Here is a 12,453-nt window from a genome sequence, read left to right as displayed (position 1 = left end):
TTCTGCCATTAGAACCTATGCCTGTTGCCTTGGCAGTGTGTCCTCATCCCTACGTGACCCCTCATTAGCCATTCAGATTCCCGGAAAGCCAAGTCTGTGACTCCATTGTGAAGGACTTTGCCATGAGCCTCTGCTGACTTGGCTGTAAGGCTTTCCCACTCACCTGTGCAGTGCAGCAGGAGGGGTGTTCACAGCAGGATTCAGGCGGCTTTCCCAGGCCAGACACCTGCAGATGCTCAGGCTTACAGGCCTTTCCAGCATCCAACCATATGAACATGAGGCAAAAGCAGGTGGGAGGGTGGGGTCCTTGTCTCCAGCTCTGAGGATGCGAGAGCTGTGCAGCAGCAGCAGCTCCCAGGACCCTCTGGTCATTCCTACCTTTGCTTTCTGAGGTGGGCTCCTTACAGGCTGGGTCTGATGATACCTGCACTTACCTCTGTGTTTGTGCTGTTTCTCACCTGTTTAAACTTCTAGCCACCCTTCGAGACCATCTCAGATGACCCCCCACCCCTCATCAAGCGTGTCCTGAATTCCCAAAGTGTCAAAGTGTTTTTTATCCTATGCAAATCTTATTGTGCCCTCTGTGGTCATTTGATTGTTTGATCTTGGGTTTGTTGTTTGTATATACATATAAATAAAACTTTTTAAAATTAGATCCCAAAACTTAGGACTTCCTCGTCTTAACTTGATAGAACCTTCTTTTTTTTTTTTTTTGGAGACGAAGTCTCATTCTGCTGCCAGGCTGGAGTGCGCAATCTTGGCTCATTGCAATCTCCGCCTCCCAGATTCAAGCCATTCACCTGCCTCAGCCTCCCAAGTAGCTGGGATTACAGGCGCATGCCACCACACCCAGCTAATTTTTGTATCTTTAAGAGACGTGCTTTCACCATGTTGGCCAGGATGGTCTTGATCTCCCGACCTCGTGATCCACCCATCTTCAGCCTCCCAAAGTGCTGGGATTACAGGTGTGAGCCACCGTGCCCGGCTAGAACCTTCTTATTTAGCCCCAGAAGGGACCTGAGGAGAGGCATTTGTCAAATCTTTCTAGACCTTTCTTTTACTATCTTCTAGGTGGTTAAAAAAATATCCTTTAGATCTTGGCAAGTCACTTGGCGAATAGCATAGATTGGACTCAAACTCAAGTTTGCGGTTTCAGGTCTGTGTGCCCTTTCTAGTACACCACACTCTTGAACCTCAGTTTCCTATCTGTAAAGTGGAGGCATTGTAATAACATCTATTTGACGGGGATTTTGAGGAGCTCAGAGAATTAATGATTAATGGAGGAGAAAAGATTTTGTAACCTGAGACATGGGTCTGGGTCTCCTCTTCGTAGCTGGGCAGTGTGAGGGGGCACCAGAAGTCATCACTGCCCCCAGGGGTTAGCGTACTAAGAAGGTACAGTTAGCTGATTGGAACCTGTAAGGCCTGCATGGCCTGTGGGAGAAACCTGAGCAAATTTAAACAAAAGCCTTTTGGGAGAGTCTGCTGAGATGGCTTTTGCAGTCATTGATTTTCACAGGGCCTGGGAAGTGATTGGATGTCATAGGAGGTGAGGTGTTCCTGCAGACAGTAGGGCAATAGGTGGACCCGGAAGGGAATGATTCACTTGACTGTTGGCTTATTGCTCCATAATTGAGCTTCCTTCAAGCTCTGACATTCCCACCCAGCCCCTGACATGCAGACCGGAGGGTTGGCAGCTGCAGGGCTCTTGGCACGGCTCTCTGCATACCCAGCTTATATCCCCAGATCCCTGAAAAGAGCCAGGCCTGGTTTCCATAGTGCCCTGCCCAACCCAGTTACCCTGGTTGAAGCAACTGTCAAAGCCTATTGATACCACCTATTTTTAGCAGTTGGGACTAGGACCTCCTGCTTCCCTTTTCCATGTCAAAACAGGAGGCGATCCAGGGACCCACTCTGCAGATTTCACTTTGGTACAGCTCAAAGCAGGGGCTGGGAGTCTGTGTTTACATATCAAAGCTTGCTTCTGAGAGCCTGGGGCTCAGGCCTGCACCTTCTCATTTTCCCACTACCTGATCACGATAACTGCTGTTTACTTAGTTCTCGCCCTGAGCCCCAGCATTGAACTACAGTCTTTATGTAACTCTTGTTTAATATTAATCACTGATCTATAAAGTAGGCCATAAAACAGACCCATTTTACAGATGATGAAGCTGAGGCTCAGAGACGCTAATGGTCCTAAGAATGTTGTAAAAGTTAAAGCCAAGATTCAGAACTTGGTCTCATTCCAAAGCCCAGCACTTTCCACTTGGCTGTACGGCTCTGATATGTACTTAGTTCACATGTACATATATATATAGAAGGAAGAAAGGGAATGTTTAGTCAGTACCATTCAGCCAACTCTGACTTGGGGCTCACTCAGCACTGAGCTCTATGGTTGCACAAATGAGCTGGATATTGTCTCTGCCTGCCACATTCTGGTAGGAGACATTGACAGACAATCCCCTGAACTACAATGTATTCAGTCCTCTAAAGGGCCAGTGTAAAGGTTCCTCTGTGAGTCTGGAGGAGGGAGTGTCTGTGTATTATTGATAAAATGAGCAAGATTTCCAAGAGGAAGGGTAAACACTGATGTGGGCGCAGAGAATGAGAGGAGTTTGCCAGGCAGAGGAGGGGCAGGGATTTGGGGCAGTGGTAACAACAGCCCCACCATGCAGGAGCCTCCCTTCCTCTCTTGGGAGCAGGTGTCCTGGAGGGTAGATGTGGCTACCATAAGTCCCTTTCCTAAGCCCCTTTTCAACAGGAAAGGGGAACTTTTTCTGAGGGTACAGTTTGCAGTAAGGAATCCAAAATAGATAACTTTATCTTTGTCTCAAGACTTGTCAGATGTTTGTCCTCTGGCCTTTGCAGCAGCTTAGAATCTGGCAATGAGGTGTAGGCAATATAGTGAGGTTAGTACATAGACACTGTAGGGCAATAAGGCCCTATAGTGAGGTTAGTACATAGATACGGCACCTGCTAGGAGGGCTCAGTGGCCATTAAAGGGACTCTTGTGGCTTCTTTGGCTTTGCTCTAATGATTGTTCGGAATGTCATCACATTTGTCGTTTGGGTGGACACTATTGGGTACTCTTGCCATCTCAGATGTAATTATAAGAAGAAAGGAGTGACTACTAGGTATATCTGGTGGGGACATCATAGAGTATAAATGCTAAGAGTAGGTTCTATGTTATGAGTGCCAGAAAAACAAAACGCCTTCCTTCCACCCATTTGGTTCAGTGCAGTTTCCATAGACAGTGCTTAGGGAGTAGTTCTGTTCATAGGGGCTGAAGCTAAGGCTCAGGAGCTGGGGCTGAGAGGAGGGTTGGGGGGCCTTGCTTGTGGCCGCACACCAGGTGAGTGGCAGAGCCGCAACTTGAGCCCTGATCTTCTGCCTCTTTGCATGTTGGTCCAAAGAAATGTAAACTGGACTCAAGAAATGCCACAGGGCCTAGTGCAGTGGCTCATGCCTGTAATCCCAGCACTTTGGGAGGCCGAGGTGGGTGGATCACCTGAGGTCAGGAGTTCGAGACCAGGCTGGCCAACATGGCGAAACCCCGTCTCTACTAAAAATATAAAAATTAGCCATGTGTGGTGGCACGTGCCTGTAACCCCAGTTACTCGGGAGGCTGAGGCAGGAGAATGGCTTGAACCCGGGGGCGGAGGTTGCAGTGAGCCGAGATGGTGCCATTGTGTTCCAGCCTGGATGACAGAGCAAGACTCTGTCTCAAAAAGAAAAAAGAAATGCCATAGGCCTCTCCACAGCCTGTCTCTGAATACTGGGAGGGAGGGCAGATGTTTTCCTGCCCATGTGCAAATACTGGTGCTGAATGGGAAGCTGCTAAAGGAATCTCCACCACTGATTTAGATGACTCCAAGGAAATCATCTCACACCAGCAGGTAGCTGGTGTTAAGAGTTTATAGGGCTTCATCCTGATGGGGAGTAGGGAAGATCCCCCCATAGGCAGAGAAGACACTTGAAGCCTGTCTGTGGTGTGGAAACCCGGAGTACTGAGTGCTGACACTGATAGGGCTGTGAGTTTGAATTCCAGCTCCACCTCTAATCAGGCTGCCCCTCCCACACCCTGGCATTAGTCAGGGGATGGATGCGACACAGTGAACTCCAATGACGTTCATCCCCTTCTCTTTTCATCCTTTGGGTACAATTTGATTATCTCTTCAGACTCCTTTCAGCTCTAATTTAAACACTATGTGTACACACATATGTGTATTGGGTCTTGCCCTGTCACTCAGGCTGGAGTGCAGTGGTGTGATCTCGGCTCACTGCAGTCTCTGCCTCCCTGGTTCAAAGGACTCTCCTACCTCAGCCTTCTACGTGGCTAGGACCGTGGGCACGCACCACCACGCCTGGATAATTCTTAAATTTTTAGTAGAGACAGGATTTTACCATGTTGGCCAGGCTGGTCTCGAACTGCTGACCTCAAGTGATCCACCTACCTTGGCCTCCCAAAGTGCTGGGATTATAGACGTGAGCCACCATGCCTGGCCTATTTTTAATATACACAGGGTCTCATTGTCACCCAGGCTGGAGTGCAGTAGTGTGATCATAGCTCATTGCAGCTTCAATCTCTTGGGCTCAAGCAGTTCTCCCACCTCAACCTCCTCAGTAGCTGGGACTACAGGTGTATGCCACCATGCCTAGCTATATATATATTTTTAAATTTGTAGAGATGGGGTCTTTTTGTGTTGTCCAGGCTGATCCCAAACTCCTGGGCTCAAATGATCCTTCTGCCTCAGCCTCTCAAATTGTTGAGATTACAGGTGTGAGCCACTGTCCCTGGCTTAGATACTCTTTATAAGCCAAGAAAATTTACAGGTACTAGAAACCCTGTTATGAGTTCCATCACTCAGACTTAATGGTGAAGGCTCAGGAGGTGTTCCAGCAGAGAGTTGTTAGATGTTCGTCAACCCCTGAGCTGCTCTGAGGGCTTGTAGTTCCAGTGCTCCCATGGAGATTTTCGATGATTAGATTCTACGACCAGCCTTATGGGTGTCATATTTGCAGAATTGATGTACTGTTGGAACAGATGGGCCTTGCCAAGATCATCTCACACGTCTCAATTTATGGAAAGGATTTTGCCAGATGGACTTGGATGAGAAATTCAGATTAGAAACCACCTTTCTTTTTTTTTTTTTTTTTTTTCCCCATTTATTTATTTTATTGCATTTTAGGTTTTGGGGTACATGTGAAGAACATGCAAAATTGTTGCATAGGAACACACGTGGCAGTGTGATTTGCTGCCTTCCTCCCCATCACCTACATCTGGCATTTCTCCCCTTGCTAGAGTGTTTGAGTAAAATGTCCTGCCATTTGAACTCAGAAATGCACCTATCTGTTTCCAGTGACTGGTTTAATGGTCTGCTAAGAGGGCCAGAGCCATTTGCCTTGGCGTTTACCCACAGGCAGGATGGCTATATTTAGCCAGGACACAGGTGAACATCTAAGACAGGTCCCGCTGCTGTTGAATACAGTCCTCAAAGCTGAGCGTAGGAGACAGTTTACTAAATGCCACGTCGGGCTTTCATTGCTCCAGTGTTCATGTCGCAAGGTGGGCTTGTGGGATAAAATAGGAGTGATCAGAGTCCGGAAGGCCCCTGCAGCGAAGAAGAAAGTCAGGTCATTTTGAACCAGTTGGATACAAGATAGGTTTTGTCATCTCTCATTTTAGGATTGTGACTTGGTTTCTTATTGTCTCTGATGCAGGCAAGCAAAACCTGATCTGAACACCAAGGGCTCAAGGAGCTTTTAAAATGAGGAAGCCGTTTCTGATTGCATTCTCAGCCCCAGACTTTTCATAGGCATCTGTCCTGGCAGGTCCTGCTTTGGGCAGGGCTCTGAGGCTGAGCAGGAAGCCCAGCCTGCAATGGCTGAGGGGGGTCCTTTTTTTGTAGTGTGGCCTGAGGGCAAAGCAGTCAGCCAACTCCTACCAGCATCCGGCTGTGGTCTCCCTGTGAGTGCACACCAGCCATAATGTTTGGCGGTTTCACCTCTTGGACTCGCCTGTAAAACCTGAAATTGCTTGAGATTTTGCAGAGCCCAAACAGCAATTTTGAGAAGGGGTTGTGGATGTTTCAAGATCTCCAAGATCATCAGAGTCTCTTCCTGGGGAGGAGAGGACGCAGAAAACTCACTGCAAAATATTTAATGGGCACACTGGAAGCATGTATGAAAACTGATGCTCTGAGATTCTGTTTAATGAGTCTTGGGTGGGACCTGAGTTTTGACTTTTTCAAAGTTCCTCAAGTGTTGGTGATACTAGTACACAACCAGCCAGGGTTGAAAACCACAGCCAAGGAGACCGCACAAGTTGGACTTGGCTCCAGATGAGACTTTGACACTAGAGGGAGAGGAAAGGGAGGCCTCAACTTGTTCTACTCAAAATAATGGTAAGGAGACTTGACAAAGGAAAGAAATGGAACAAGCTCCTTTAAGTGTCAAGCCTGTCATGGGCTAAGTAGACTAGGGGATGAGTGGTGAATTCTTTTGGAAGTGAGAACAGTTTAGTCATAGCCATTAGCATGATACTTGGTAGGAAAGCAAATATTAGACGTAAATCAGGTCTGTGTCAGCCCCCTCCAGGGGCCAGAATTGGGGGTTTTCAGCTTGTTTGGGGGCACCGGTGGCATCTAATTCTAATGAGGCGAACGCATAAAACAACAAATGAATATGGACGTGACAACCCAGCTCGCCCCCTAAAAATAATATTCTCATTAAAATAAAAAATTATGCTGCAAGGTAAAAAGAAAGCAAATGGCATTCACAGCCCCACCATCCAAAAATAACCTCTACAGTTCCTTCTGGACATATCTAGATAGAAAATAATAATTTTATAAAAATGAGATGCCCCCTGATTTTTTTTTCTCATGTCACACTGTGCCGCGTCTCTCTTGCCACATCTATAAATATAGGCCTACGTCCGTTGTAAGTAGTATTTCATTATATGGATGGGCCATTTTCTAACCCGTCTTTGTTGATAGACATTTAGGTCCTTTCTAATTCAAAGCTATTAACAGTGAGATAAAGCATCCCGTACGTGTGCTGCTGAGATACGCATACTGCTGTGGTGCCATTACATGGCTGCCTAGCCAGGAGTGGAGATGACAAAAGCTCCAGCCCACAAGCTCCCATTGCACTGCCCCCAGCTTATTGTATTATAAATCATCTGGTATTTGCTTTTGTGTTTCCTTATCCCCCTCCTCCCACACAGTCATAACGGCCTCTTTGGTTAGGTGTGGAGTACACCGTACCAGTAGAGCCCTGCCCTTCCTCATTATTAGGCTGTGCAGAGCGTGAGTGTGTCTGGAAGCCCATTGGCAGTCAGCAGAATGGCCTCTGCCTCTGAGTAACTCATGAGAAGCCCACTCTGCCTGTGTCACCCCCAGCTGTCTTTTTAACAGGGAAGTTCCAGCATGTACTGAGCCCACTTAAAGTGATGGGAACAGTTCCTACTTGCCTCACTTAAAAAAAATCATTTTTATTTAACATCTATTTATTTATCAAGAATCTTGGCCGGGTGTGGCGATGTGGGGATCACCTGAGGTCGGGAGTTCAAGGCCAACCTGGGCAACATGGTGAAATCCCATCTCTACTAAAAATACAAAATTAGCCAGGCATGGTGGCATACGCCTGTAGTCCTGGCTACTTAGGAGGCTGAGGCAGGAGAATCTCTTGAACCTGGAAGGTGGAGGTTATAGTGAGCTGAAATCATGCCACTGCACTCCAGCCTGGTAGACAAAGGGAGACTCCATCTCAAAAAAAAAAAAAAAAGGAATCTAACAGGGGCCTATTGGGTGCCATATTTTGTGCCTGGCACAGGAAACAGTCACCGTTAAGTGCACAATTCCTGGCCTCCAGGAGCTGATGTCTGCACAGAGGGGCTCAGTATATATTCCTAAATGTAGCTCTCCGTGGAAGTAAAGTGGCTGAGGCTCCTCAGGAGTGCAGTATCAACAACTTTAACTTCATAGAGAAACTTTTATATGAGGCAGATGGTTTTGTAATCTCCTTAGATAAGACTGAAGCAGTTCTTTTGGTCAAAGCTAGAGGACGTTAAGATGCCCTCATTGGCCAGAGCAAAATGATCTTAGGCAAATCCTTGCCTGCCTTTGCATTTGCAGTGTGGCTCATTTTCCTGGCAAAAGAATAAGGGGTTGTGAATTTTGGTTCTGTACTTTAAAGAGTTTAGGGCGACAGCTACAAGACCAGTGTATGATGAGAGACTATTGGCAACGTAGCTTGTACTTTTTGCTAGAATCATGCAGACCTGGAATGCTTGGAGAAGATTGGCTGTAACTTGAGAAACTCAGAAGGAAAAGGCAGTTGGTGGTTCCACTGATCAATTTATTCAGGGGTTTTATGTTCTTTCAGGTACCACTTTGTAAAACTTCCAGAAACAAGGGATTCCCCTCCCCAGAAAAATGCACATATATGCATAAACATCGAATTTTTTACGATCTGAAGAGAAACCAGAGTATAACATGGAATTTTTTATGGCATCCCAAGCAGCTTGCAGATTCCCAGCCTAAGATAACCCATGAATTGATCCAAACTCTGGTTTCTATGGGTAGAATTACTAAGGTTTTTAGAAGAGGGTAACTGTGAGGGCTGAATAAACTTGCTGATAAACTATTCCTAAAGAAACTTTTTCTTTATTTCTTTCAGCACTGGCTGGATCATTCCAAACCCATAAAAAAGCAGATGAAAAGTAAGTAAGCAGAACTTAGCCCACACATTTATTTCTTTTTTTTCTGAGAGTAAACTCCTTTGCCAGTGTTTTGAGATGTTATGTTTTCATTAGAACTTGGAAGCATTTTAAAATCAATTCAGTATTAAGTGGAAGATTTTTAATTCTTAAGGCTAGCCAAAGATGAGAGTTTAAAATCTGAATAAAAGTGTTTAGTGGGTATTGAAAAACCAACTGTGCTCTCATTTGAAATCAGACACCTCTACCAATGAGAGCTGATGAATCTGCTATTCAGAAAGTCAACTTTACACCTATTACATCTACTTTCTAATGAGTTACAACATAGACTCAAGATGAGAGAGTGGGAGGGATCTTTGATAGTCTGCTACAGCTTTTTCAGTGTGCAGGTGTGGTGACCACATTTCTTTAATGTTGTTTATGCTTGGGTGATTTTTTAAAATTCATATTCTCTTAAAAGTACTTTAAAGTATTTTTAGATAGCAGAGCACTTTACATCATTTTCCTTTAGGCTTTGTACTTTGTAAAAACCCGCTATCAGTTTGGAGTATTGTGGCATCAGGGGTGAAAGCAAAATGTCAGCTTTTAGTAATCCATCTGGATCACTAGGATTTTCTCCCAGAATGAGGTTACTAGCTAAACTATCTTAAGTCAATACAAAAGTCCATCCGTCTCAGTTTCCCTGATGAGGACTGAAGAGAATTTACTAGCGTCACATGCCCAGTCTGTCCTGATGTCATGCTAAATGTTACAGATTTAACGTGCTTTTCCTTTTGTCCAATCTGTGATCTCCATAACTGGGGGAAAACATCTTCAACCTTCTATCTCCAAATGTTTAGTTGGACCTGCTTATGCTTTGCACTTTCGAGTTAAATACTATTCTTCAGAACCAAACAACCTTCGTGAGGAGTTTACAAGGTAGGCCACGATGTGAAACAAGCTCCCGTCCAGTACCACCTGCCTCACATGTCATTTATGGCTCTTCCCAGTTGTGGGTCTGCCTCCCCTTCTGTCTGCTGTCTTTCTATTTCTGAGTAAGAGTTATTAGTACTTTTCCTTTGCTTCTGTATTCCGTTAAAAATCCACAACTTTGCTTAATTTGACATTTTTCTGAGTGGATAGAAATTAGAAGATACATTTTCTTGTCACACTTCTATTTTCTTGGACCCTGGGTAAATTGATTGGTTGTTCTGTCGTGTTTTATTTTTATCTCAGCTACAAAAAGGAAAGGCAGATACTGGAAAAGCCTTTATCAGTCCTAAATCGCCATCTTATTTTTTAAGGGATTGCAAAATATTCTCTTGATTGTTACAATGTAAGGAACCCTCTTTAAAAAAAAAAAAAAAAACTAAAGTAATTACAGCAAGGTTGTTAAAATCCCTTCATGTTATCTTTTGGCTCCCCTGAATTTCTTTTTCTTTTTCTTTTCTTTGGAGATGAAGTCTCTCTCTGTCGCCCAGGTTGGAATGCAGTGACATGATCTTGGCTCGCTGCAGCCTCCACCTCCTGGATTCAAGCGGTTTTCCTGCCTCGGCCTCCTGACTAGCTGGGATTACAGGCGCACACCATCATGCTCTGCTAATTTTAGTATTTTTGGTTAGAGACAGGGTTTTGCCATGTTAGCCAGGCTGGTCTTGGACTCCTGGCCTCAAGTTATCCGCCTGCCTTGGCCTCCTAAAGTGCTGGGATTACAGGCGTGAGCCACTGCACCTGGCCTGAATTTCTTTTATGTTGTGTTTGCCTATGTCTATGTCTTGGACTTCAGAAAGAGGGAAGAAGAAAAAGAAAATTTGAGTAACCTCTTAAATGTGGAGTTTCTCTCCAGCCTCTCTTCCATCAGTGAAATTCTCTATAAAGCCTTTTCCTGCTTTTGATGTCCTCAGAGCCTCCTTGTCGTTGTTTGTGTGATGGACTGCAGTGGTGACAAGTAGGCTGCTGGGTGGTTCATGGTGGTGGCCACTAGCTTGGAGATGACCCCTAAGTAATGTCTTCAAGACTGACTGGTTATCACCATTCCCCTATAGGAAGGGACTGCTGGGCTTCCGCTGGGCTTTTTTTTTTTTTTGGAGACAAGGTTTCACTCTGTCACCCAGGGCTGGAGTGCAGTGGTGTGATCATGGCTCACTGCAGCCTCAAACTCCCAAGCTCAAGTGATCCTCCCACCTCAGCCTCCCTAGTAGCTGGACCACAGGTGTATGCCACCAGGCCTGGCTAATTTTTGTTTTGTTTTGTTTTGTTTTGGAGACAGACTTGTTACCCAGGCTCCTGCTGGGCTTCTATGGTTAGGTTTTTCTATAGGAATCAAGAGTTCTGGCCATATACTGTGTCTCCCGTGAGATGAGTACACAAGATGGTAGCCTAACGTTCAGAAGTGAAGTTCAGTGGTGGCCAAGCCCTTATCAGAAAGCAGGAACATTCTGGAATATACTAGAACCTTCAACACCTTCGACCTCCTTGATTTCTGGCAAACGATCATTCTAGTGTTGCTCCTCAGAGTCCTCTATGAATGCTGCTTCTAGCTGTCATCAAAGTTGGTGGTTTTTAACCTGGGTTGTGTGAATCAGAAACACCTGGGAAGCTTTTGAACAGCTCAGATTCCTGGGGGCCACTCTTGTGTGTAGGATTCTGTTTCCGTAGGTAGGAAGCTGAGCACAGGCAGTTTTGGTTTTTACAAAGCATTGTGAGTGGTTCTGATGCCTACATCTTCCTGGTAAAAAAAAACAAAACAAAACAAACAAAAAATACCCCTCTTATTTAAGCAAGACATTTGTTTTTTACCTAAGTAAACCCCACGCGTGTTATTTGCTGATTTCTTTCTCATTTTTTGTTTTTTAACCATTTGCAGTCCAGTACTGGGATTTTTGTTGTTGTTGTTTTGTGTTTATGTGTGTATGTGTGTGCCTGTTTTTTTTAAAAGACAGTCTGCACTTACACTGCCTGGGGGGAGCAGAGAAGCCCCAGGCAGTTTTTGACTAGAATCAGCTGCAAACTTTTTGTTACAATCCACTGCAGCATATCTGGAATCTGCTGGTGGAGCTGGCCGAGAGCCAGACCCCGCGGGCCCCACCCTGCCTGGATTAGTGGACATATTGCATGCCTGTGTGCCGGGTTCAGCTCTCCTCTCCAGCACCGAGGGGGTGTGGAGGCTGTCATTGGATCCTCCCCTGTCTCATGCTCCATCCTACAAGTATCTTGCAAATTCCCCACATGCACTCACCTTCCTGGCTAGGTTCTGGGATGCCTTCCTGGAGACCCAAGAGGAGGTGCTTCCATCGAAGTTCTCATTTGATTTGGACTCCTTTTTTACAATGCAAAATCCCATGCTATGTGTGGGGTGGGGTTTGCAATGGGAAGCTGGGGATTGGGAGTGGCTGGGAAAGAGTTATCATCTGTTGACTTTTGTATATGTTTGTCAGGTACCTGTTTGTTTTACAACTCAGGCATGACATTCTTTCTGGAAAGTAAGTATGTTTTTGTTCTAACTCTTAACCCAGGATAGATCATAGTGTATTTCAAAATAATTCACTGTTTTAACTCTTTTACCCTTGTTCCCTTTTCAAAATTCAAAAAAAGTGCACCAGGCATTGTAAAGTGAGTCTAATACTTGTATCACTGTCATTATCATCCTATTTTAAATGATTACTATATGGCTTGAAGCATTTCCAAGACCATTTAATATCTTAAGTGATGTGTATTTGGGAATAACTCTCTCCCTGATCACATCACTGTCCCAT

At 45.1% G+C, this 12,453-nt stretch overlaps 1 protein-coding gene across 5 annotated transcripts in view; it reads left to right on the top strand.

Annotated features, from left to right (window-relative positions):
* Positions 1–12,453, top strand: part of EPB41L4B (erythrocyte membrane protein band 4.1 like 4B) — a 161,531-nt gene that overhangs the window by 48,953 nt on the left and 100,125 nt on the right. For all 5 annotated transcript variants that reach the window (XM_032240304.1, XM_032240302.1, XM_032240303.1 and 2 more), the window contains exons 3-5: positions 8,680–8,722; positions 9,559–9,637; positions 12,136–12,180. In XM_032240304.1, the coding sequence (XP_032096195.1) occupies positions 8,680–8,722; positions 9,559–9,637; positions 12,136–12,180 (167 nt within the window). The remainder of the gene's footprint in view (positions 1–8,679; positions 8,723–9,558; positions 9,638–12,135; positions 12,181–12,453) is intronic.

Source organism: Sapajus apella, unplaced genomic scaffold (genome assembly GCF_009761245.1).
Source record: "Sapajus apella isolate SASKATOON/1434 unplaced genomic scaffold, GSC_monkey_1.0 scaffold46, whole genome shotgun sequence".
In the NCBI taxonomy this organism is placed as follows: domain Eukaryota; kingdom Metazoa; phylum Chordata; class Mammalia; order Primates; family Cebidae; genus Sapajus; species Sapajus apella.
Note: the sequence above shows the minus strand (reverse complement) of the source record. Positions and strands in the feature narration are given on the sequence as shown.